This window comes from Coregonus clupeaformis, chromosome 12 (genome assembly GCF_020615455.1).
Source record: "Coregonus clupeaformis isolate EN_2021a chromosome 12, ASM2061545v1, whole genome shotgun sequence".
NCBI classification, from domain to species: Eukaryota; Metazoa; Chordata; class Actinopteri; order Salmoniformes; family Salmonidae; genus Coregonus; species Coregonus clupeaformis.
The window spans coordinates 3,981,040-4,006,341 of NC_059203.1; the positions used below are offsets into that span (position 1 = coordinate 3,981,040).

Genomic DNA, 25,302 nt, shown 5'->3' on the forward strand with positions numbered 1-25,302 from the left:
TGCTAATGTGTATGGTCTGTGTGTGTCACTGGCCAGGTGTGGAACTCATACTTCAGTCTGGCTGTTCTCTACATCAACCAGCCCAGCCTACAACTAGAGAGCATCACCCCAGCCAAGAGGAAGAAAGTGTTGGACAAGTAAGACTACTCACAGAGTTGCTGCTCACGCACTAACATTTTACATTTTAGTCATTTAGCAGACGCTCCTATCCAGAGCAACTTACAGTTAGTGAGTGCATACATTTTTCATACAACATAATGTACTATTTATCTTAAAGCATGTTGTTTTGTCTGTACACAGCAGCTACAATGTTTGCTGGAAAGTAGCTACCTACAGTGCTTGTAAAGGAGGATTAGGTGAACTTTAATTCGCTGAGTCAAGATCGGCTCGAAGGACCACTTGTGGCTCTCAGGTTGCCCAATGTTCAGGTTGTCCAATGTTCAGGTTGTCCAAGGTTCAGGTTGCCCAATGTTCAGGTTGTCCAAGGTTCAGGTTGTCCAATGTTCAGGTTGTCCAAGGATCAGGTTGTCTAAGGTTCAGGTTGTCCAAGATTCAGGTTGTCCAAGGTTCAGGTTGTCCAAGGTTCAGGTTGTCCAATGTTCAGGTTGTCCAAGGTTCAGGTTGTCCAAGGATCAGGTTGTCCAAGGTTCAGGTTGTCCAAGGTTCAGGTTGTCCAATGTTCAGGTTGTCCAAGGTTCAGGTTGTCCAATGTTCAGGTTGTCCAAGGTTTAGGTTGTCCAAGGTTCAGGTTATCTAAGGTTCAGGTTGTCCAAGGTTTCGGTTGTCCAAGGTTCCAGTTGTCCAAGGTTCAGGTTGTCCAAGGTTCAGGTTGTCCAATGTTCAGGTTGTCTAAGGTTCAGGTTGCCCAATGTTCAGGTTGTTTAAGGTTCAGGTTGTCTAATGTTCAGGTTGTCCAAGGTTCAGGTTGTCCAATGTTCAGGTTGTCCAAGTTTCTGGGTTTAATCATATAATATAGATTATGTGAGACAATGATCCTCACATCAGTTGAACACCTTAGTTCAGACAAACACCATTAACACATAATTAATCTGTCAACCATGATGAGCAAGACTATTTTTCTCTTAAAGACTTTTAAGTCGACAGTGATGTTGAGAGTGTGAGAGTGATAGCAAGTGTATCAGACAAAACTTACTTTAAGACGCCCTCAGAAAGTCTTTCCTTAATACCTCAGGATGTGTTATCTCTCTATCCGTGCCGGTTCACACGCTCCTGTTCTCCCTTCCTCTCGCTCTGTGCTCCCTCTCCCTCTCTCTCTCTCTCTCTCTCTCTCTCTCTCTCTCTCTCTCTCTCTCTCTCTCTCTCTCTCTCTCTCTCTCTCTCTCTCTCTCTCTCTCTCTCTCTCTCTCTCTCTCTCTCTCTCTCTCTCTCTCTCTCTCTCTCTCTCTCTGTCTCCCTCTCTCTCCGGGCTCTCGTTCTCTGTCTGTCATTTTCAACCTCAAATACACTACAAGTTTAAAATGTCCTGCATTGAAGGAAAGTTATCCTGCAACAGGCTGATCAAATTAAGATCCTACATCTGTATGGAGCTGTTTCCCATAGAGACACCATAATTACATCCCAAATGGCACCCTATTGCCTTTATAGTGCACTACTTTTGACCAAGGCCCATTTGGTAGTAGTGCACTAAATAAGGTATAGGGTGCCATTTGGGACACAGTCCAGAACACCAGATTTAGCCAGTGGTCTTTCAACACTTCTGAGCTGTACTGCGTGTAGAGTTTGGATCAACGCTTGCCTTGCGTGCACCAGTCTGTAGGCTAGCCTGCCTGATGCCTGTGTGTGCGTGTGTGTGTGTGTGTTTGTGTGTGTGTGTGTGTAATGGCAGGGGGTCTCTCTCTCTCTCTCTCTCTCTCTCTCTCTCTCTCTCTCTCTCTCTCTCTCTCTCTCTCTCTCTCTCTCTCTCTCTGCTGAGCCCATCCCGGGCAATAATCCTAACATGCTAAATCTTGGATTATCTTCTCCCACTTAGCCAGGGTTTATTTTATCACATCTCACTCCCTTTCTGTCTAATTGTCTTTCTGTCTTATCTTACTTCATCTTTTTCTTTCTTTCTTTCTTTCTTTCTTTCTTTCTTTCTTTCTTTCTTTCTTTCTTTCTTTCTTTCTTTCTTTCTTTCTTTCTTTCTTTCTTTCTGTTTCTCACATTGCCTTGTTCACTTCCTGTTTCTCACACACACTTTTTTTTCAGCTCAGTATGAGGCTTCAATGTACTCCCCTCACGCTTGAAGCACACATTGTGTAGACATCTGTACATCTGTGATCATCATCATTCTGTGATCATTAAGGAATTATGTTCTTCAATCTCAGTACATTTCCTCATCTGTTAACTGTGGGAATACCAACAGATAGAATATCCTCTGCATGTTCCCTGTGCTGTAGCTGGAGATCTCTGTACCTGACTCTGCACCGGTTGTTCTGTTGCTAGGTATGGTGACATGAGGGTGATGATGGCCTACGAGCTCTTCAGCATGTGGCAGAACCTTGGTGAGTACCCACAATCATTCAGAACTTTGGCGAATACCCACCATCATTCTGTATGTCTGTCTGTATGTCTGTCTGTATGTCTGTCTGTCTCTATCTCTCTATTTATACACTACATGACCAAAAGTATGTGGACACCTGCTCGTCGAACATCTCATTCCAAAATCATGGGCAATAATATGGAGTTGGTCCCCCCCTTTGCTGCTATAACAGCCTCCACTCTTCTGGGAAGGGTTTCCACTAGATGTTGGAACATTGCTTTGGGGACTTGCTTCCATTCAGCCACAAAAACATTAGTGAGGTCGGGCACTGAGGTTGGGCGATTAGGCCTGGCTCACATTCGGCGTTCCAATTCATCCCAAAGGTGTTCGATGGGGTCAAGTTCTTCCACACTGATCTCAACAAACCATTTCTGTATGGACCTCGCTTTGTGCACGGGGGCATTGTCATGCTAAAACAGGAAAGGGCCTTCCCCAAACTGTTGCCACAAAGTTGGAAGCACAGAATCGTCTAGAATGTCATTGTATGCTGTAGCGTTAAGATTTCCCTTCAATAGAACTAAGGGGCCTAGCCCGAACCATGAAAATCAGCCCCAGACCATTATTCCTCCTCCACCAAACTTTACAGTTAGCACTACGCGTTCGGGCAGTTAGTGTTCTCCTGGCATCCACCAAACCCAGATTCATCCGTCGGACTGCCAACTGGTGAAGCGGGATTCATCACTCCAGAGAACGCGTTTCCACTGCTCCAGATTCCAATGGCGGCGAGCTTTACACCACTCCAGCCAACACTTGGCAATGCGCATGGTTATCTTAGGCTTGTGTGCGGCTGCTCGGCCATGGAAACCCATTTCATGAAGCTCCCGACGAACAGTTCTTGTGCTGACATTGCTTCCAGAGGCAGTTTTTGGAACTCGGTAGTGAGTGTTGCAACGGAGGACAGACAATTTTGACACGCTACGCGCTTCAGCACTCTGCTGTCCCATTCTGTGAGCTTGTGTGGCCTACCACTTTGCGGCTGAGCCGTTGTTGCTCCTAGACGTTTCCACTTCACAATAACAGCACTTACAGATGACTTGGGAACCTCTAGCAGGGCAGAAATTTGACGAACTGACTTGTTGGAAAGGTGGCATCCTATGACGGTGCCACTTTGAAAGTCACTGAGGTCTTCAGTAAGGCCATTCCACTGCCAATGTTTGTCTATGGAGATTGCACGGCTGTGTGCTCAATTTTATACGCCTGTTTTATACACTACTAATTTGAATGGTTGTCCACATACTTTTGTATATATAGTGTATCTCTCAAACACACACTCTCCCTTACCATTTTGTTACCATGTTATAGCAATACTGACCTCTAAAGATGATAAGAAGTATTGCAACACAAACATAATTTCAATTGGGTAGAATAGATAACTGCTTACCTATTATCTTGCCATGCTTTCCTGCCACACATAGCATTCTAGTCAGACCACAAATATATGCATTGAATCAGAGCCTGTGTATTGGATTGATGTACAGTCTGACTCCTCTTCCTGTCGTGTCCAGGTGACAACAAGATCCACTTCATCCCAGGTATGATAGGTCCGTTCCTGGGTGTGACCCTGGTGCCTCAGGGGGAGGTCAGGAGCATCATGATCCCCATCTTCCATGACATGATGGACTGGGAGCAGAGGAAGAATGGCAACTTCAAACAGGTCAGGGTTCAAACCTTATAGGTCAGGGTTCAAACCTTATAGGTCAGGGTTCAAACCTTATAGGTCAGGGTTCAAACCATATAGGTCAGGGTTCAAACCTTATAGGTCAGGGTTCAAACCTTATAGGTCAGGGTTCAAATCATATAGGTCAGGGTTCAAACCTTATAGGTCAGGGTTCAAACCTTATATTTCATCAGGTCAGGGTTCAAACCTTATATTTCATCAGGTCAGGGTTACACTTGTATTTCAAAAAGAATTTGCCTCTACTCAAGATCCGCAGATACAATGGTGGAAGAACACTGGTTTCCATGTTGTTGTAACATCACCTGAATTGACTTGTGTGTGTCCAGGTGGAGGCAGAGCTGATTGACAAGCTAGACAGTCTGGTGTCTGAGGGGAAAGGAGATGAGAACTACCGCGAGCTCTTCAGCCTGCTGTGAGTTAAGGAATAAAGCACACACACATATTCAAACACACACACGTACACACACGCACGCACGCACGCACACACACACACACACACACACACACACACACACACACACACACACACACACACACACTTACACACACACAAACACCCAACAGGCATGCTTGGCCCTTTCTTGCTTCTGTCTTTTGCTCTAACCTGTTGGTTTCTACCTGCACTTATGATAATAGTTTATGTACCTCCTACCTTTATAATGTTGTGTTTGCGTTGCTCTCTTTCTGCTGCGTGGGGGATTAGAACCCAGCTCTTTGGGCCTTACCCCAGGTAAGATAACACACCTCTAACCGTCTACTGCCACTAATTCCTCTCTAGATCCTGTCAAATGATGTACTGCTAAGTGTATATGGCATCCATCACTCAAACTTTACCTTGGTCTGTTGATTGATGTATAATCTGTGTTGCCGACACTTGACATTGTCTATAGGTTCATCGCTCAATGCAAGCCTTGGTGTATTCATTAAGGCATGCGTTTGTTTCATTTCTTTTGTTTCCAGCCTGCTGGAGAAGATCGAGCAGGAGACGTGGAGGGAGACGGGGATCTCCTTCGTCACCTCTGTCACACGGCTGATGGAACGCCTGCTGGACTACAGGTAGAACTGGATAGGTCCCCACTTGTCATGTAATACCGACACGTCTGCTAAGAGACGGTAGAGTTCATTCAGCACATGAGAGCAGGAGGCTCTCCACACAGTAAATAAATAACTGGATGTTGACTTCTTCTTCTCTCTGTTTAGAGACTGCATGAAAGGAGACGAGACAGAGAACAAGAAGACTGGCTGTACTGTCAACCTGCTGGTAAGACACTGTAGACTCTGGCTGTACTGTCAACCTGCTGGTAAGACACTGTAGACTCTGGCTGTACTGTCAACCTGCTGGTAAGACACTGTAGACTCTGGCTGTACTGTCAACCTGCTGGTAAGACACTGTAGACTCTGGCTGCACTGTCAACCTGCTGGTAAGACACTGTAGACTCTGGCTGCACTGTCAACCTGCTGGTAAGACACTGTGGACTCTGGCTGTACTGTCAACCTGCTGGTAAGACACTGTTGACTCTGGCTGTACTGTCAACCTGTTGGTAAGACACCACAGACAGACTACGGATACTGTACTGTCAACCTGGTGGTCCTCTGTAGCTCAGCTGGTAGAGCACGGCGCTTGTAACGCCAAGGTAGTGGGTTCGATCCCCGGGACCACCCATACACAAAAAATGTATGCACGCATGACTGTAAGTCGCTTTGGATAAAAGCGTCTGCTAAATGGCATATTATTATATTATTATATTATTAAGACACTGTAGACTCTGGCTGCACTGTCAACCTGCTGGTAAGACACTGTAAACTCTGGCTGTACTGTCAACCTGCTGGTAAGACACTGTAGACTCTGGCTGCACTGTCAACCTGCTGGTAAGACACTGTAGACTCTGGCTGCACTGTCAACCTGCTGGTAAGACACTGTAGACTCTGGCTTCACTGTCAACCTGCTGGTAAGACACTGTAGACTCTGGCTGCACTGTCAACCTGCTGGTAAGACACTGTAGACTCTGGCTGTACTGTCAACCTGCTGATAAGACACTGTAGACTCTGGCTGCACTGTCAACCTGCTGGTAAGACACTGTAGACTCTGGCTGTACTGTCAACCTGCTGGTAAGACACTGTTGACTCTGGCTGTACTGTCAACCTGCTGATAAGACACTGTAGACTCTGGCTGCACTGTCAACCTGCTGGTAAGACACTGTAGACTCTGGCTGTACTGTCAACCTGCTGGTAAGACACTGTAGACTCTGGCTGTACTGTCAACCTGCTGGTAAGACACTGTTGACTCTGGCTGTACTGTCAACCTGTTGCTAAGACACCACAGACAGACTACGGATACAGTACTGTCAACCTGTTGGTAAGACACTGCAGACTGACTACAGATACTGTACTGTCAACCTGTTGGTAAGACACTGCAGACTCTGACTACAGATACTGTACTGTCAACCTGTTGGTAAGACACTGCAGACTCTGACTACAGATACCTCATCTGCACCAACTATTACAACATAACTGTCCATGTGTCAAGCTGAGAAAGTGGAACAGAAATAGCAGAGGCGCTGCAGGATTTGTCTTGTTTTTCTTATACTGTGCCTGTTTGGTCCCTAGAACTTCTACAAGTCAGAGATCAACAAGGAGGAGATGTACATCCGCTACATCCACAAGCTGTGTGGCATGCACCTCCAGGCTGAGAACTACACAGGTAATACTACATGCACCTCCAGGCTGAGAACTACACAGGTAATACTACATGCACCTCCAGGCTGAGAACTACACAGGTAATACTGCATCCACCTCCAGGCTGAGAACTACACAGGTAATACTGCATCCACCTCCAGGCTGAGAACTACACAGGTAATACTACATCCACCTCCAGGCTGAGAACTACACAGGTATGATACCCACACACAAACCTATTCCCTCACAAAGGAAAAGAGCGTGCTATCCATTACCTGTGGAATAACCTGTACTTTTAACATTGCTATGCTTTACTCCTACAGATGTAGGATCTTAAGTTGTACTACCACTATTTTGTTGCTGAGAAGTTTATTCAAGGTTTAAAAAGACTTCTAAAGTTGGTCATTTTCACTTTAAAATGTCAGACTTGATTTGCCCTAATGAAAAATGTATCAGCCCCTACAAAAATGTCCATTAATTATAATCCACATAATAATTCACATTTCCTTTTGCTGCAGGATTATTTTCCTGCTTGTAGCAAACTGGCTCAAATTAAGATCCTACATTTGCATAGGTACACTCAATATGGTCGCCGGTCCACACATCACAGAACTTGGACTTGAATGGGAATGTCCCTTCTAGTAACTCTATTTCTATAGTTCTAGAGAAGGCTGAGTTCACTGCTGCTGTTGTACTGGGAGCTACTGCACTGAGGACGTTCCTCCACTACCCAGCTAGATGTTGTTCACTGTGATGCATAACCACTCTATGTCTGTATGTTAACTCTACAGAGGCTGCGTTCACCTTGCTGTTGTATTGGGAGCTGCTGCACTGGGAGGACAGGCCTCTAATGGAGTTCCTCCACTACCCAGCCCAGAGCGAATGGCATCGCAAAGAGGGCCTCTGTCGCAAGGTCATCAACTACTTCAACAAGGGCAAGGTGGGTGGAAGAACACAACGGAACACTAAACCGTCATCCACTGTTTACTCTCATAATAAATCAATCAACCCATTAACTCATGAACCCACAGCTTTTAGCAGTATTTGCCCGTTTTGAAAACAAACTAATTACTGATCCAATTTTTCACATCCGGAACTGTGTGTTTCTTCAGTGCTGGGAGTATGGGATACCGCTGTGCAGAGAGCTGGCTTTCCAGTATGACACCTTGTACGACTACCAAAGCCTCAGCTGGATAAGGGTGAGTAGATGTAGATGCTGGAGATAGTGTAAAAGACTGATGTTTGTGAACTTTCATGATGCAGATTTTCACCAAAATCCTTCATTGATGTCAAAGGGAGATTTGCACAGAAATGTAGGATTCAGCCTTCGAACATTAATATCGTTGCTCTTGTTTGGTATTGTCAGAAAATGGAGGCAGCGTACTATGACAACATCATGGAGCAGCAGCGTCTAGAACCAGAGTTCTTCAGGGTGGGCTTCTACGGACGCAAGTTCCCCTTCTTCCTAAGAGTGAGTAAATCCTACTGCAACATCCCAAATCACACCATATTCCCTTTATAGTGCACTACTTACTTAGTGCACATCCCAATAAAAATAATATGCCATTTAGCAGACGCTTTTATCCGAAGTGAAGTCATTCGTGCATACATTTTTGTGTATGGGTGGTCCCGGGGATCGAACCCACTACCTTGGCGTTACAAGCACCATGCTCTACCAGCTGAGCTACAGAGGACCGTGCTCTACCAGCTGAGCTACAGAGGACCGCAAATCACACCATATTCCCTTTATAGTGCACTACTTACTTAGTGCACATCCCAAATGACACCCTATTCCCTATGTAGTGCACTACTTCTGTTCTGACCGGAGTAAGTCAATCCTACTACAAAGGCAAAATTCCCAAATGACACTCTATTCCCTACCCTAGATAGTGCACTATTTCTGCCCAGAACCACATAAGGAATAGGGTGTCATTTGAGATACAATCAATGTCCTTATAATTTGCCACTGAATGCCATTGCATGAGATAAATAATATTCTGTTCTTCATTGAGACTCATATTGTGTAGCGCGAATATTATACTGTTCAGAATATTCTAGTTCTTACTCATCCCAGGATGTGTCCCCTACCAGAACAAGGAGTTTGTCTGCCGTGGGCATGACTATGAACGTCTAGAAGCCTTCCAGCAAAGGATGCTTGGAGAATTCCCACAAGCCATTGCCATGCAGCACCCCAATCAACCAGACGAGGCAATCTTACAGTGTGACGCCCAGTGTATCCTTCTAGAATAAACCTGAGCTTTAGTACGTGTGTGTGTGTGCTTTTTGTATGTACATAATGTGTATGTGGTCTTATGTGCCTTCCCCCAAAAACCTACCTTCCGACCAGGTTAGCGGAGGGTTTGGCCGGCAGGGATGTTCTTGTCCCATCGCGCACTGTTTCCTCCGACACATTGGTGCGGCTGGCTTCCGGGTGAAGCGGGCATTGTGTCAAGAAGCAGTGCGGCTCGGTTGGCTCTCGACCTTCGCCTCTCCCGTGTACATGCGGGAGTTGCAGCGATGGGACAAGACTGTAACTACCAATTGGATACCACGAAATTGGGGAGAAATAAAAATAATAATAATAATAATAATAATAATAATAATAACCTTCCTTCCACCCAAGCTATGTTCCTTGACACCCCACCCCCCAGACCTGCAGATCTACGCTGTGACAGCGGTACCGGAGAACGTCAACGTTCTCCAGATGGACCGGGTTCCAGACCGCATCAAGAGCTTCTACCGGGTCAACAACGTGCGCCGCTTCCGCTACGACCGGCCCTTCCACAAAGGCTCCAAAGACAGAGAGAACGAGTTCAAGAGCTTGTGGATCGAGAGGACTACACTGATTCTCACACATCCTCTTCCTGGCATCTCCCGCTGGTTTGAGGTGGAGAAGAGAGAGCTGGTGAGTGACACTATAGACCAGCGTTTCCCAAACTCATCATCAACCTTTGATTATTTGAATCAGCTGTGTAGTGCTAGAGCAAAATGTGCACCCCTTGGGGTACCCAGGATCGAGTTTGAGAAATGCAGCTATACACTAACGACGAAATGAGTGCCGCTGTGTTACCAATGACCTGCTTTTGTACAGCAGATGAAAATAAGTGTTAAACCTGTCACATGTTGTAATGATGATGTGTAGCATAACGTAACATAACGTAACATAATGTAGCATAACTTAGCATAATGTAACATAATGTAACATAATGTAGCATAACGTAACGTAATGTTGCATAGTGTAGCATAATGTAGCATAGTGTAGCATAACGTAACATAGCATAACATAACATAAAATAGCAAAACATAGTATAACGTAGCATACCGTAGCATAACGTAACATAACATAGCATAACGTAACATAACGTAGCATTGGGTAGCATAACATAACATAGCATAACGTAGCATAAGGTAATGTAACATGAAAGTAAATTGCCTATTGCATTCTTCTTCTTCTATTGTGTTTTCCAGATTGAGGTGAGTCCTCTGGAGAATGCCATCTACGTGGTGGAGAACAAGAACCATGAGCTGCGGACCCTGATTGGCCAGTACCAACAGAAGCAGCTCCATGGTAACATCAACCTGATGTCCATGTGTCTCAACGGGGTCATCGACGCTGCCGTCAACGGGGGCATCGCCAGATACCAGGAGGTAATGATACCATGGCTGAATGAATTCTCACATACTTCTTCATTGCTCACCAAAGCTATTCAGCATGATAGGTTGCACTCTGTCATTCCTAAAAAAACATATAAAAAAAACACAACTAAAATGTTTATCGAGAGTCATACTTCCATCTCCTGAAATGTTCTTGTAAGTTTTGGCTGCGCCTCTACTCTGGTTGGTTGTCGATTCGCTGGCTGTCTCATCACTTCCTGTTTTGGGTCTTGTCTCTCCCCCCCAGGCCTTCTTTGATAAGGAGTACATCGGCAGTCACCCAGAGGACACAGAGAAGATCACTTCTCTCAAAGACCTCATGCAGGAACAGGTGAGCGAAACACCTAGAACAAGAGACTAGAGTTTTCTCTGATCAGGTATGGCAGCATTACCAACTGCCTTACCTAGTGGGGTCTCTTTGTGTCAACAGTGAATGCACTACATCATATTCTAGTGTGTTGTGGTTGAGTAGTGTTTTGGAGTAAAGTAACTTGTTGAAACCTGGCAATAAACCAAGTTTGTTTGTTCAAATATCTGCTGTTGTAGGTTCACATCCTGGGGGTGGGGCTTGCGGTCCATGACAAGCTGGTGCACCCTGAAATGCGTCCCCTGCACAAGAAGCTAATAGATCAGTTCCAGATGATGAGGAGCAGTCTCTATGTAAGTGGCTTTTTTCAGGCATCTCTTAAAGGGGTAACGCAAGATTTTGGCAAGAAAGCCCTTTTTTTGCACTTAATCAGAGCGAGTGAACTCATGGATACCATTTTTATGTCTGTGTGCAGTTTGAAGGGCAGTTTCAACGTATTTGAAGGTAGTTTCAACTGATTGCGTTAAACGCCAACTGATCGCATAGACTGCCAGTCATTGCGCTGACGCTAGTTAGCAATCGTGCCAGAAACGACCTTCCACTTCCTTCAAACTGCACACAGAGACATAAAAATGGTATCCATGAGTTCGTCTGACTCTAGTAGATTAAAAAGGGCTTCATTGCCAGAATCTCACACTATCTCTTTAAGATGTCTCATTTGTACCTGTATCCGCTACTGTCTGGTGAAGTTGTTTCTAAAAGTCATTTAGGCAGCTATTCTGTCAGGCTGGTTCCTAAGTGGGCTAACACGGTCTTGTGACATGCAGGAACCCCGTTCAAACCCAGTCAGTCACAAGGGCAAGATTCAATAGGGAGTGGAAAAGCTATCCTTAGAAGGGCTATGAGAAGGCTATTGAACAAATATTCCTATTGGGGTCAAACGACAGTTTTTGTCACACTCACTTCTAACGTGTCACGCACATCCAAACGGTTCGAATGCTAGAGCCAAATTCATAGGAAGAAGATCAATTCAACATGCCACATTGCTTCAGAAACTGCTAGAAACATGTTTAACACAGAATGCGTTTTTGAGTCTATCTGTTCTCTTCTACCTTTCCTTGCTGGCAAAGTACCAGGATGTTGTCTCTGGTTTTGAATCAGCAGTCTTTGTGACTGCTGATGTAAAAGTCTAATTTTGAAAATTGAATCTGAGAAGTTTAATATATGAAGCTTTGGTAAACTTGAAATGATAGTTTCACAGAAAATGAATGCTATATCTACCATATTGAAACTGAATGTATAAAATTGAATTTGAATATTCAATTAAATTGTAAAACTGAATGCAATATTACATTTTACATTTACATTTTAGTCATTTAGCAGTCTTATCCAGAGCGACTTACAGTTAGTGAGTGTATACATTTTCATACTGATATTTATTTGGTTTAGTTTCAAAACATGAAATAAAAGTTCAATTTATGAATTCAATGTTTCAATTTGTGCATTACAAATTCAAAAATATTGAATTCAAATTCAATAACTAAATACAAATTATTGAATTCAAATAAAATGTATTTTGGCACTGAAATCGCTCCATGCTATGATGACACACTGTGTGAGTGTGTCTGTGCTGTCCCCTGTCCAGCCCCTCACAGGGATGACACACTTCTAACTCCTTTCCACAATGAGACTCACAGTATGCATATTGAGAAACCTCTGTGTCCATTTCAGGGTCTGCCGGGGCTGGACAAGCTGAGTCCTGCCTGCTCCCCTAGAGGCATCCTGGCTACCCACAGCCCCATGAGCCCAGAGAGCTTCAAAGTCATTCACAGGCACAGGTATGGTCAAAACACACAGATATGGTCAAAACACACAGGTATGGTCAAAACACACAGGTATGGTCAAAACACACAGGTATGGTCACACACACAGGTATGGTCACACACACAGGTATGGTCAAAACAAACAGGTATGGTCAAAACACACAGGTATGGTCACACACACAGGTATGGTCACACACACAGGTATGGTCAAAACACACAGGTATGGTCACACACACAGGTATGGTCAAAACACACAGGTATGGTCAAAACACACAGATATGGTCAAAACACACAGGTATGGTCAAAACACACAGGTATGGTCAAAACACTCAGATATGGTCAAAACACACAGGTATGGTCAAAACAAACAGGTATGGTCAAAACACACAGGTATGGTCACATACACAGGTATGGTCACACACACAGGTATGGTCAAAACACACAGGTATGGTCACACACACAGGTATGGTCAAAACACACAGGTATGCAGACAGGCACAAACACGCAGGCACACACACACACACACTGACACACACATGCATAACAGAGACACACACACTGACACACACATGCATAACAGAGACACACACACACACACACACTCACACACACACATGCATGCATAACAGAGACACACACACACACACATTGGTAGACACATGTATAACACACATACACACAAACACAATCCCGTTCCTCTACCAAGGTCCCTCCCGGCCTTTCTCCTCGACCCCCAATGGTAATTTCAGTGTTCTCACAAGTCCCAACACAAACCCAACATGTATCGTCCTTCACTGCCCTGTCACCTGTCTCTCTCTCTCTCTCTCTCTCTCTCTCTCTCTCTCTCTCTCTCTCTCTCTCTCTCTCTCTCTCTCTCTCTCTCTCTCTCTCTCTCTGTTTCTTTCTCTCTGTTTCTTTCTCTTTGTTTCTCTCTGCATCTCACTACACCATCATTCCACATCTACCACAACTTCATTCATTCACACTTTCTCCCTCTCTTCCCTCACACCCCTCCCTCCTCTCCACCCTCCACTCTCCCCCACCCCACCTTCCCTCTCTCTCCCCCCAGTCCACTGAATCTGCTGGGTTCTGTCCGCCTCTCGTCCTCCTCACTGTCCTCTCACACCTCCAGCGAAACGGGTAACCTGGTGATCCTGACGGACGGCATGGTGGGGGAACACCCCGAGGACATCTACCGTATGCAGGTCTGTCTCCACGCCAGGGCAGTGCCCGCTGTACCCACAGACAGGACTCTCAGCCATGTGAGCCCCCCAAAATATAAAATCCTAACTTGAGATATGAAAATGTGCAAATATTTGGCACAAAATGTCTCATTGTCAATGCATGATTGACACCAGAGTTGTTAAGAAGAAGTTATGGGCACATATGTCAAATTAGGATTTTGCCTTCAATGCCAGATAAAGTGGTGACTGGTTAACACCACAATAATTCTGCATCTGCTCTTTTACTCGACACTCAGGGGATTTATTTGGGACGGTATAATACGAGGCTTCTAGCTCATTTCCTGTTTCTGTTCTCTTTATTCACTCAGCCAAGTCCTTCATCCTCCAGCCTGAGCTCCACCCACTCAGCCCCCTCCCAGATGATGAACTCCACCCCCAACAGCATCAGAGGTAGGTTATACACAGTGGAGGCTAGCCTAGTAAATAGTTCATTGACTAGTTTTTCTGCTGGTCAGGGAAAGATTTCTGGCCCTCTGGATGACGATGACACAATGTTTATCACTGAATCCACTTAGGAGTTGCTCTCTAAACGAACTAGCACTTTCACTCAGCCCTTGGGTTTGACCTGGCCATGAGCAAATGAAGAAAAACTCTGGGCCCTAGCAATGAGCATCGAAACTGAGACGTTCCTGTCTCTGTTAGTGTTCATGTCTAGTCTTGATGCTCTGTTCTCCTGTGTGTCCCCTCCCCCCTGCGGTAGGCTCCCCGTCGCTGCCGGACAAATACCGGCACAACCGTGAGATGTTGATGCTGCTGCCTCCTCACCGTGAGAGACCCAGCTCCGCCATGTACCCCAACATAATTGAGAACGGACAGGCACAGGTACCGTAGACCAACCAACCATTTCCTCTTCTTCTTCTATCACAATCTCGTCTCATTATAGGAGTGCTGATCTAGGATAACGAATAAGATCCAGTGGACAGAGGGACCTGATCCTAGATCAGCACCCTTTGAGATACTTTGTGGATATGGGCCCTACTCCTTTTATTGTAATGTTATGATGTACTGCCCGGTGCAGCCAGAGGAGGAAGGGCCTCCCCTCTGAGCCTGGTTCCTCTCTAGGTTTCTTCCTTCTAGGTAGAATTACCTGGCCTCTTTGCCTTAGCTTTTGCTTTAGGCCAGGTTACTGTACAAGCACTTTGTGACTGCTGATGTAAAAAGTCTTTATAAATACATCTGTTGATAGATTTATTGGTTGACTGATATGTCTTTTCTGTTTCTTCAGCCAACAAACTTCCAGCGAGCGTTGTTCCACCAGGTGATTGGTCCATGCAAGCCCTGCAGCGACCCCAACCTGTCTGTGGCAGAGAAAGGTACTGTAGACGTGTCTATTATCTCAGTATGATGCCTATCAGTCTGTTTAAGTCTGTTATAGTCTGTTATAGTCTCCTATAGTCTGTTATAGTCTGTTATAGTCTGTTATAGTCTGTTATAGTCTCCTAAAGTATCCTATAGTCTGTTATAGACTGTTATAGTCTCCTATAGTCTGTTATAGTTTGTTATAGTCTGTTATAGTCTCCTACAGTCTGTTATAGTCTCCTAAAGTATCCTATAGTCTGTTATAGACTGTTATAGTCTCCTATAGTCTGTTATAGTTTGTTATAGTCTGTTATAGTCTCCTACAGTCTGTTATAGTCTCCTACAGTCTGTTATAGTCTGTTATAGACTGTTATAGTCTGTTATAGTCTCCTATAGTCTGTTATAGTCTGTTATAGTCTGTTATTGTCTGTTATAGTCTCCTAAAGTCTCCTATAGTCTGTTATAGTCTCCTAAAGTATCCTATAGTCTGTTATAGTCTGTAATAGTCTCTAAAAGTCTCCTATAGTCTGTTATATTCTATAATAGTCTATAATAGTCTCCTATAGTATGTTATAGTCTGTTATAGTCTCTAATAGTCTCCTATAGTCTCCTATTGTCTTTTATAGTCTGTTTCAGTCTGTTATAGTCTCCTATAGTCTGTTATAGTCTCCTATAGTCTGTTATAGTCTCCTATAGTCTGTTATAGACTCCTATAGTCTGTTATATACTTGTATAGTCTGTTATAGTCTCCTATAGTCTGTTATAGACTCATATAGTCTGTTATAGTCTCCTATAGTCTGTTATAGTCTCCTATAGTCTGTTATAGTCTGTTATAGTCTCCTGTAGTCTGTTATAGTCTCCTAAAGTCTCCTAAAGTATTTTCTAGTCTATTATAGTTTGTTTCAGTCTGTTATAGTCTGTTATAGTCTGTTATAGTCTGTTTCAGTCTGTTATAGTCCGTTATAGCCCGTTATAGTCTGTTATAGTCTCCTATAGTCTCCTATAGTCTGTTATAGTCTGTTATAGTCTGTTATATTCTCCTATAGTCTCCTATAGTCTGTTATAGTCTCCTATAGTCTGTTATAGTCTGTTATAGTCTCCTATAGTCTGTTATAGTCTGTTATAGTCTCCTATAGTCTGTTATAGTCTCCTATAGTCTCCTATAGTCTGTTATAGTCTGTTATAGTCTGTTATAGTCTGTTATAGTCTCCTATAGTCTGTTATAGTCTGTTATAGTCTCCTATAGTCTCCTATAGTCTGTTATAGTCTGTTATAGTCTCATATAGTATGTTATAGTCTGTTATGGTCTGTTATGGTCTGTTATAGTCTCCTATAGTCTGTTATAGTCTGTTATAGTCTGTTATAGTCTGTTATAGTCTCCTATTATCTGTTATAGTCTCCTATTATCTGTTATAGTCTGTTATAGTCTGTTATAGTCTGTTATAGTCTGTTATAGTCTGTTATAGTCTCCTATTATCTGTTATAGTCTGTTATAGTCTGTTATAGTCTGTTATAGTCTGTTATAGTCTCCTATAGTCTGTTATAGTCTGTTATAGTCTCCTATAGTCTCCTATAGTCTGTTATAGTCTGTTATAGTCTCATATAGTATGTTATAGTCTGTTATGGTCTGTTATGGTCTGTTATAGTCTCCTATAGTCTGTTATAGTCTGTTATAGTCTGTTATAGTCTGTTATAGTCTCCTATTATCTGTTATAGTCTGTTATAGTCTGTTATAGTCTGTTATAGTCTGTTATAGTCTGTTATAGTCTGTTATAGTCTGTTATAGTCTGTTATAGTCTGTTATAGTCTCCTATTATCTGTTATAGTCTGTTATAGTCTGTTATAGTCTGTTTCAGTCTGTTATAGTCTCCTATAGTCTGTTATAGTCTCCTATAGTCTGGTATAGTCTCCTATAGTCTGTTATAGACTCCTATAGTCTGTTATATACTTGTATAGTCTGTTATAGTCTCCTATAGTCTGTTATAGACTCATATAGTCTGTTATAGTCTCCTATAGTCTGTTATAGTGTCCTATAGTCTGTTATAGTCTGTTATAGTCTCCTATAGTCTGTTATAGTCTGTTATAGTCTCCTGTAGTCTGTTATAGTCTCCTAAAGTCTCCTAAAGTATTTTCTAGTCTATTATAGTTTGTTTCAGTCTGTTATAGTCTGTTATAGTCTGTTATAGTCTGTTATAGTCTGTTTCAGTCTGTTATAGTCCGTTATAGCCCGTTATAGTCTGTTATAGTCTCCTATAGTCTCCTATAGTCTGTTATAGTCTGTTATAGTCTGTTATAGTCTTTTATATTCTCCTATAGTCTCCTATAGTCTGTTATAGTCTCCTATAGTCTGTTATAGTCTGTTATAGTCTCCTATAGTCTGTTATAGTCTGTTATAGTCTCCTATAGTCTGTTATAGTCTCCTATAGTCTGTTATAGTCTGTTATAGTCTGTTATAGTCTGTTATAGTCTGTTATAGTCTCCTATAGTCTGTTATAGTCTGTTATAGTCTCCTATAGTCTGTTATAGTCTGTTATAGTCTCCTATAGTCTCCTATAGTCTGTTATAGTCTGTTATAGTCTCATATAGTATGTTATAGTCTGTTATGGTCTGTTATGGTCTGTTATAGTCTCCTATAGTCTGTTATAGTCTGTTATAGTCTGTTATAGTCTGTTATAGTCTGTTATAGTCTGTTATAGTCTGTTATAGTCTGTTATAGTCTGTTATAGTCTCCTATAGTCTGTTATAGTCTCCTATAGTCTGTTATAGTCTGTTATAGTCTGTTATAGTCTGTTATAGTCTGTTATAGTCTGTTATAGTCTGTTATATTCTCCTATAGTCTCCTATAGTCTGTTATAGTCTGTTATAGTCTCCTATAGTCTGTTATAGTCTCCTATAGTCTGTTATAGTCTGTTATAGTCTGTTATAGTCTGTTATAGTCTCCTAGAGTCTGTTAGAGTCTGTTAGAGTCTGTTAGAGTCTGTTAGAGTCTGTTATAGTCTGTTATAGTCTGTTATAGTATGTTATAGTCTCCTATAGCCCGTTATAGTCTGTTATAGTCTGTTATAGTCTCCTATAGTCTGTTATAGTCTGTTATAGTCTGTTATAGTCTCCTATAGTCTGTTATAGTCTCCTATAGTCTGTTATAGTATGTTATCGTCTGTTATATTCTCCCATAGTCTCCTATAGTCTGTTATAGTCTGTTAGAGTCTGTTATAGTCTGTTATAGTCTGTTATAGTATGTTATAGTCTCCTATAGCCCGTTATAGTCTGTTATAGTCTGTTATAGTCTCCTATAGTCTGTTATAGTCTGTTATAGTCTGTTATAGTCTCCTATAGTCTGTTATAGTCTCCTATAGTCTGTTATAGTATGTTATCGTCTGTTATATTCTCCCATAGTCTCCTATAGTCTGTTATAGTCTGTTGTAGTCTCCTATAGTCTGTTATAGTCTGTTATAGTCTCCTATAGTCTGTTATAGTCTGTTATAGTCTGTTATAGTCTGTTATAGTATGTTATAGTCTCCTATAGTCTGTTATAGTCTGTTATAGTCTGTTATAGTCTGTAATAGTCTCCTATAGTCTGTTATAGTCTGTTATAGTCTCCTATAGTCTGTTATAGTCTGTTATAGTCTCCTATAGTCTGTTATAGTCTGTTATAGTCTGTTATAGTCTCCAATAGTCTGTTATAGTCTCCTGTAGTCTCCTATAGTCTCCTATAGTCTGTTATAGTCTGTTATAGTCTGTTATAGTCTCCTATAGTCTGTTATAGTCTGTTATAGTCTGTTATATTCTCCTATAGTCTCCTATAGTCTGTTATAGTCTGTTATAGTCTGTTATAGTATGTTATAGTATGTTATAGTCTCCTATAGCCCGTTATAGTCTGTTATAGTCTGCTATAGTCTCCTATAGTCTGTTATAGTCTGTTATAGTCTGTTATAGTCTCCTATAGTCTGTTATAGTATGTTATAGTCTGTTATATTCTCCTATAGTCTCCTATAGTCTGTTATAGTCTGTTGTAGTCTCCTATAGTCTGTTATAGTCTGTTATAGTCTGTTATAGTCTGTTATAGTCTGTTATAGTCTGTTATAGTATGTTATAGTCTCCTATAGTCTGTTATAGTCTGTTATAGTCTGTTATAGTCTGTAATAGTCTCCTATAGTCTGTTATAGTCTGTTATAGTCTCATATAGTCTGTTATAGTATGTTATAGTCTGTTATAGTCTGTAATAGTCTCCTATAGTCTGTTATAGTCTGTTATAGTCTCCTATAGTCTGTTATAGTCTGTTATAGTCTCCTATAGTCTGTTATAGTCTGTTATAGTCTCCAATAGTCTGTTATAGTCTCCTGTAGTCTCCTATAGTCTCCTATAGTCTGTTATAGTCTGTTATAGTCTGTTATAGTCTCCTATAGTCTGTTATAGTCTGTTATAGTCTGTTATATTCTCCTATAGTCTCCTATAGTCTGTTATAGTCTGTTATAGTCTGTTATAGTCTGTTATAGTATGTTATAGTCTCCTATAGCCCGTTATAGTCTGTTATAGTCTGCTATAGTCTCCTATAGTCTGTTATAGTCTGTTATAGTCTGTTATAGTCTCCTATAGTCTGTTATAGTATGTTATAGTCTGTTATATTATCCTATAGTCTCCTATAGTCTGTTATAGTCTGTTGTAGTCTCCTATAGTCTGTTATAGTCTGTTATAGTCTCCTATAGTCTGTTATAGTCTGTTATAGTCTGTTATAGTCTCCTATAGTCTGTTATAGTCTCCTATAGTCTGTTATAGTATGTTATCATCTGTTATATTCTCCCATAGTCTCCTATAGTCTGTTATAGTCTGTTGTAGTCTCCTATAGTCTGTTATAGTCTGTTATAGTCTCCTATAGTCTGTTATAGTCTGTTATAGTCTGTTATAGTCTGTTATAGTATGTTATAGTCTCCTATAGTCTGTTATAGTCTGTTATAGTCTGTTATAGTCTGTAATAGTCTCCTATAGTCTGTTATAGTCTGTTATAGTCTCCTATAGTCTGTTATAGTCTCCTATAGTCTGTTATAGTCTGTTATAGTCTGTTATAGTCTCCAATAGTCTGTTATAGTCTCCTGTAGTCTCCTATAGTCTCCTATAGTCTGTTATAGTCTGTTATAGTCTGTTATAGTCTCCTATAGTCTGTTATAGTCTGTTATAGTCTGTTATATTCTCCTATAGTCTCCTATAGTCTGTTATAGTCTGTTATAGTCTGTTATAGTATGTTATAGTCTCCTATAGCCCGTTATAGTCTGTTATAGTCTGCTATAGTCTCCTATAGTCTGTTATAGTCTGTTATAGTCTGTTATAGTCTCCTATAGTCTGTTATAGTCTGTTATAGTCTGTTTTAGTCTGTTATAGTCTGTTATAGTCTGTTATAGTATGTTATAATCTCCTATAGTCTGTTATAGTCTGTTATAGTCTGTAATAGTCTGTTATAGTCTGTTATAGTCTCCTATAGTCTGTTATAGTCTGTTATAGTCTGTTATAGTCTGTAATAGTCTCCTATAGTCTGTTATAGTCTGTTATAGTCTCCTATAGTCTGTTATAGTCTGTTATAGTCTCCTATAGTCTGTTATAGTCTGTTATAGTCTCCAATAGTCTGTTATAGTCTCCTGTAGTCTCCTATAGTCTCCTATAGTCTGTTATAGTCTGTTATAGTCTCCTATAGTCTGTTATAGTCTGTTATAGTCTGTTATATTCTCCTATAGTCTCCTATAGTCTGTTATAGTATGTTATAGTCTGTTATAGTCTGTTATAGTATGTTATAGTCTCCTATAGCCCGTTATAGTCTGTTATAGTCTGCTATAGTCTCCTATAGTCTGTTATAGTCTGTTATAGTCTGTTATAGTCTCCTATAGTCTGTTATAGTATGTTATAGTCTGTTATATTCTCCTATAGTCTCCTATAGTCTGTTATAGTCTGTTGTAGTCTCCTATAGTCTGTTATAGTCTGTTATAGTCTGTTATAGTCTGTTATAGTATGTTATAGTCTCCTATAGTCTGTTATAGTCTGTTATAGTCTGTTATAGTCTGTAATAGTCTCCTATAGTCTGTTATAGTCTGTTGTAGTCTCCTATAGTCTGTTATAGTCTGTTATAGTCTCCTATAGTCTGTTATAGTCTGTTATAGTCTGTTATAGTCTGTTATAGTCTCCTATAGTCTGTTATAGTCTCCTGTAGTCTTCTATAGTCTTCTATAGTCTCCTATAATCTGTTATAGTCTGTTATAGTCTGTTATAGTCTGTTATAGTCTGTTATAGTCTGTTATAGTATGTTATAGTCTCCTATAGTCTGTTATAGTCTGTTATAGTCTGTTATAGTCTGTAATAGTCTCCTATAGTCTGTTATAGTCTGTTGTAGTCTCCTATAGTCTGTTATAGTCTGTTATAGTCTCCTATAGTCTGTTATAGTCTGTTATAGTCTGTTTATATATTCTCCTTTAGTCTCCTATAGTCTGTTATAGTCTGTTATAGTCTGTTATAGTATGTTATAGTCTCCTATAGCCCGTTATAGTCTGTTATAGTCTGCTATAGTCTCCTATAGTCTTTTATAGTCTGTTATAGTCTGTTATAGTCTCCTATAGTCTGTTATAGTATGTTATAGTCTGTTATATTCTCCTATAGTCTCCTATAGTCTGTTATAGTCTGTTGTAGTCTCCTATAGTCTGTTATAGTCTGTTATAGTCTGTTTTAGTCTGTTATAGTCTGTTATAGTCTGTTATAGTCTGTTATAGTATGTTATAGTCTCCTATAGTCTGTTATAGTCTGTTATAGTCTGTTATAGTCTGTAATAGTCTCCTATAGTCTGTTATAGTCTGTTATAGTCTCCTATAGTCTGTTATAGTCTGTTATAGTCTGTTATAGTCTGTAATAGTCTCCTATAGTCTGTTATAGTCTGTTATAGTCTCCTATAGTCTGTTATAGTCTGTTATAGTCTCCTATAGTCTGTTATAGTATGGTATAGTCTCCAATAGTCTGTTATAGTCTCCTGTAGTCTCCTATAGTCTCCTATAGTCTGTTATAGTCTGTTATAGTCTCCTATAGTCTGTTATAGTCTGTTATAGTCTGTTATATTCTCCTATAGTCTCCTATAGTCTGTTATAGTCTGTTATAGTCTGTTATAGTATGTTATAGTCTCCTATAGCCCGTTATAGTCTGTTATAGTCTGCTATAGTCTCCTATAGTCTGTTATAGTCTGTTATAGTCTGTTATAGTCTCCTATAGTCTGTTATAGTATGTTATAGTCTGTTATATTCTCCTATAGTCACCTATAGTCTGTTATAGTCTGTTGTAGTCTCCTATAGTCTGTTATAGTCTGTTATAGTCTGTTATAGTCTGTTATAGTCTGTTATAGTATGTTATAGTCTCCTATAGCCCGTTATAGTCTGTTATAGTCTGCTATAGTCTCCTATAGTCTGTTATAGTCTGTTATAGTCTGTTATAGTCTCCTATAGTCTGTTATAGTATGTTATAGTCTGTTATATTCTCCTATAGTCTCCTATAGTCTGTTATAGTCTGTTGTAGTCTCCTATAGTCTGTTATAGTCTGTTTTAGTCTGTTATAGTCTGTTATAGTCTGTTATAGTATGTTATAGTCTCCTATAGTCTGTTATAGTCTGTTATAGTCTGTAATAGTCTCCTATAGTCTGTTATAGTCTGTTATAGTCTCCTATAGTCTGTTATAGTCTGTTATAGTCTGTTATAGTCTGTAATAGTCTCCTATAGTCTGTTATAGTCTGTTATAGTCTCCTATAGTCTGTTATAGTCTGTTATAGTCTCCTATAGTCTGTTATAGTATGTTATAGTCTCCAATAGTCTGTTATAGTCTCCTGTAGTCTCCTATAGTCTCCTATAGTCTGTTATAGTCTGTTATAGTCTCCTATAGTCTGTTATAGTCTGTTATAGTCTGTTATATTCTCCTATAGTCTCCTATAGTATGTTATAGTCTGTTATAGTCTGTTATAGTCTGTTATAGTATGTTATAGTCTCCTATAGCCCGTTATAGTCTGTTATAGTCTGCTATAGTCTCCTATAGTCTGTTATAGTCTGTTATAGTCTGTTATAGTCTCCTATAGTCTGTTATAGTATGTTATAGTCTGTTATATTCTCCTATAGTCACCTATAGTCTGTTATAGTCTGTTGTAGTCTCCTATAGTCTGTTATAGTCTGTTATAGTCTGTTATAGTCTGTTATAGTCTGTTATAGTCTGTTATAGTATGTTATAGTCTCCTATAGTCTGTTATAGTCTCTTATAGTCTGTTATAGTCTGTAATAGTCTCCTATAGTCTGTTATAGTCTGTTGTAGTCTCCTATAGTCTGTTATAGTCTGTTATAGTCTCCTATAGTCTGTTATAGTCTGTTATAGTCTGTTATAGTCTGTTATAGTCTGTTATAGTCTCCTGTAGTCTTCTATAGTCTTCTATAGTCTCCTATAATCTGTTATAGTCTGTTATAGTCTCCTATAGTCTGTAATAGTATGTTATAGTCTCCTATAGTCTGTTATAGTCTCCTATAGTCTGTTATAGTCTCATATAGTCTCCTATAGTCTGTTATAGTCTGTTATAGTCTCCTATAGTCTCCTATAGTCTGTTATAGTCTCCTATAGTCTGTTATAGTCTGTTATAGTCTGTTATAGTCTGTTATAGTCTGTTATAGTCTCCTATAGTCTGTTATAGTCTGTTATAGTCTCCTATAGTCTGTTATAGTCTGTTATAGTCTGTTATAGTCTGTTATAGTCTCCTATAGTCTGTTATAGTCTGTTATAGTCTCCTATAGTCTGTTATAGTCTCCTATAGTCTGTTATAGTCTCCTATAGTCTGTTATAGTCTGTTATAGTCTGTAATAGTCTCCTATAGTCTGTTATAGTCTGTTATAGTCTGTTATAGTCTGTTATAGTCTCCTATAGTCTGTTATAGTCTCCTATAGTCTGTTATAGTCTGTTATAATCTCCTATAGTCTGTTATAGTCTCCTATAGTATGTTATAGTCTCCTATAGTCTGTTATAGTCTGTTATAGTCTGTTATAGTCTGTTATAGTCTCCTATAGTCTGTAATAGTCTGTTATAGTCTCCTATAGTCCGTTATAGTCTCCTATAGTCTGTTATAGTCTCCTATAGTCTGTTATAGTCTCATATAGTCTCATATAGTATCCTATAGTCTGTTATAGTCTATTATAGTCTCCTATAGTCTCCTATAGTCTGTTATTGTCTCCTATAGTCTGTTATAGTCTGTTATAGTCTGTTATAGTCTCCTATAGTCTGTAATAGTCTGTTATAGTCTCCTATAGTCTGTTATAGTATGTTATAGTCTGTTATAGTCTGTTGTAGTCTGTTATAGTCTATTTTACATTTACATTTACCTCATTTAGCAGACGCTTTTATCCAGAGCGACTTACATAATATAGTCTCCTATAGTCTCAAACTATACTGTTCTGTAGACCCAAACTGTACTGTTCTGTAGACCCAAACTATACTGTTCTGTAGAACCAAACTATGCTGTTCTGTAGAACCAAACTATACTGGACTGCAGAACCAAACTATACTGGACTGGCTCAAATATTTTCTTTTCACATTGTCCTTTCCAGCAACTGGTGGATAGGTAACCAGACCAGCTCAGTCCAGCTTGGTTTGGCTGGACTCAGTATGTTAAAAGGGTGGAAGTCTGTCTTTGTTATTTTTCAATCCCGTTGAGAACATAAGTACTCTGTTTTATCTGTTGAGTCAGTCAGCGGTCAGTCCACAGACCCTCCTAATACTTTAGCTAGTTTAGTCCACTGTCTGTAGATGTCCCACTGTGGATCATTGGTAGAGAGCTGCTCCATCTATCAACACCAGCCTGTTGCTATGACTACAGCCCTTTGGTATAAAGCCTCGGAGTTTATAGAACGTAGTAACCATCTCTTGTGCATTTCTCCTTTACTTTGTGGTACACTGATGTGTAATTGGTCGTTCCTGTAAGTCAGCATAAACCATTTGAACGATACATATTAAGCCCCCCAAATACAGTACGTTGACCGCACTAATATAACTAACATTGCTGTCTTAAATCGTGCAAAAATCAAAACAGT

General features: G+C 40.5%; 1 protein-coding gene across 1 annotated transcript in view; it reads left to right on the forward strand.

The window, feature by feature from the left end:
* Nucleotides 1–25,302, forward strand: part of LOC121577920 (dedicator of cytokinesis protein 3) — a 255,676-nt gene that overhangs the window by 221,603 nt on the left and 8,771 nt on the right. The window contains exons 30-50 of the mRNA XM_045224098.1: nucleotides 37–137; nucleotides 2,446–2,504; nucleotides 4,048–4,196; nucleotides 4,547–4,632; nucleotides 4,924–4,950; nucleotides 5,181–5,276; nucleotides 5,421–5,481; nucleotides 6,828–6,921; nucleotides 7,688–7,836; nucleotides 8,009–8,095; nucleotides 8,263–8,367; nucleotides 8,988–9,129; nucleotides 9,548–9,801; nucleotides 10,365–10,544; nucleotides 10,798–10,881; nucleotides 11,097–11,210; nucleotides 12,589–12,695; nucleotides 13,750–13,942; nucleotides 14,233–14,314; nucleotides 14,625–14,746; nucleotides 15,150–15,237. Coding sequence (XP_045080033.1) covers nucleotides 37–137; nucleotides 2,446–2,504; nucleotides 4,048–4,196; nucleotides 4,547–4,632; nucleotides 4,924–4,950; nucleotides 5,181–5,276; nucleotides 5,421–5,481; nucleotides 6,828–6,921; nucleotides 7,688–7,836; nucleotides 8,009–8,095; nucleotides 8,263–8,367; nucleotides 8,988–9,129; nucleotides 9,548–9,801; nucleotides 10,365–10,544; nucleotides 10,798–10,881; nucleotides 11,097–11,210; nucleotides 12,589–12,695; nucleotides 13,750–13,942; nucleotides 14,233–14,314; nucleotides 14,625–14,746; nucleotides 15,150–15,237 — 2,380 coding nt within the window. The remainder of the gene's footprint in view (nucleotides 1–36; nucleotides 138–2,445; nucleotides 2,505–4,047; nucleotides 4,197–4,546; nucleotides 4,633–4,923; nucleotides 4,951–5,180; nucleotides 5,277–5,420; nucleotides 5,482–6,827; nucleotides 6,922–7,687; nucleotides 7,837–8,008; nucleotides 8,096–8,262; nucleotides 8,368–8,987; nucleotides 9,130–9,547; nucleotides 9,802–10,364; nucleotides 10,545–10,797; nucleotides 10,882–11,096; nucleotides 11,211–12,588; nucleotides 12,696–13,749; nucleotides 13,943–14,232; nucleotides 14,315–14,624; nucleotides 14,747–15,149; nucleotides 15,238–25,302) is intronic.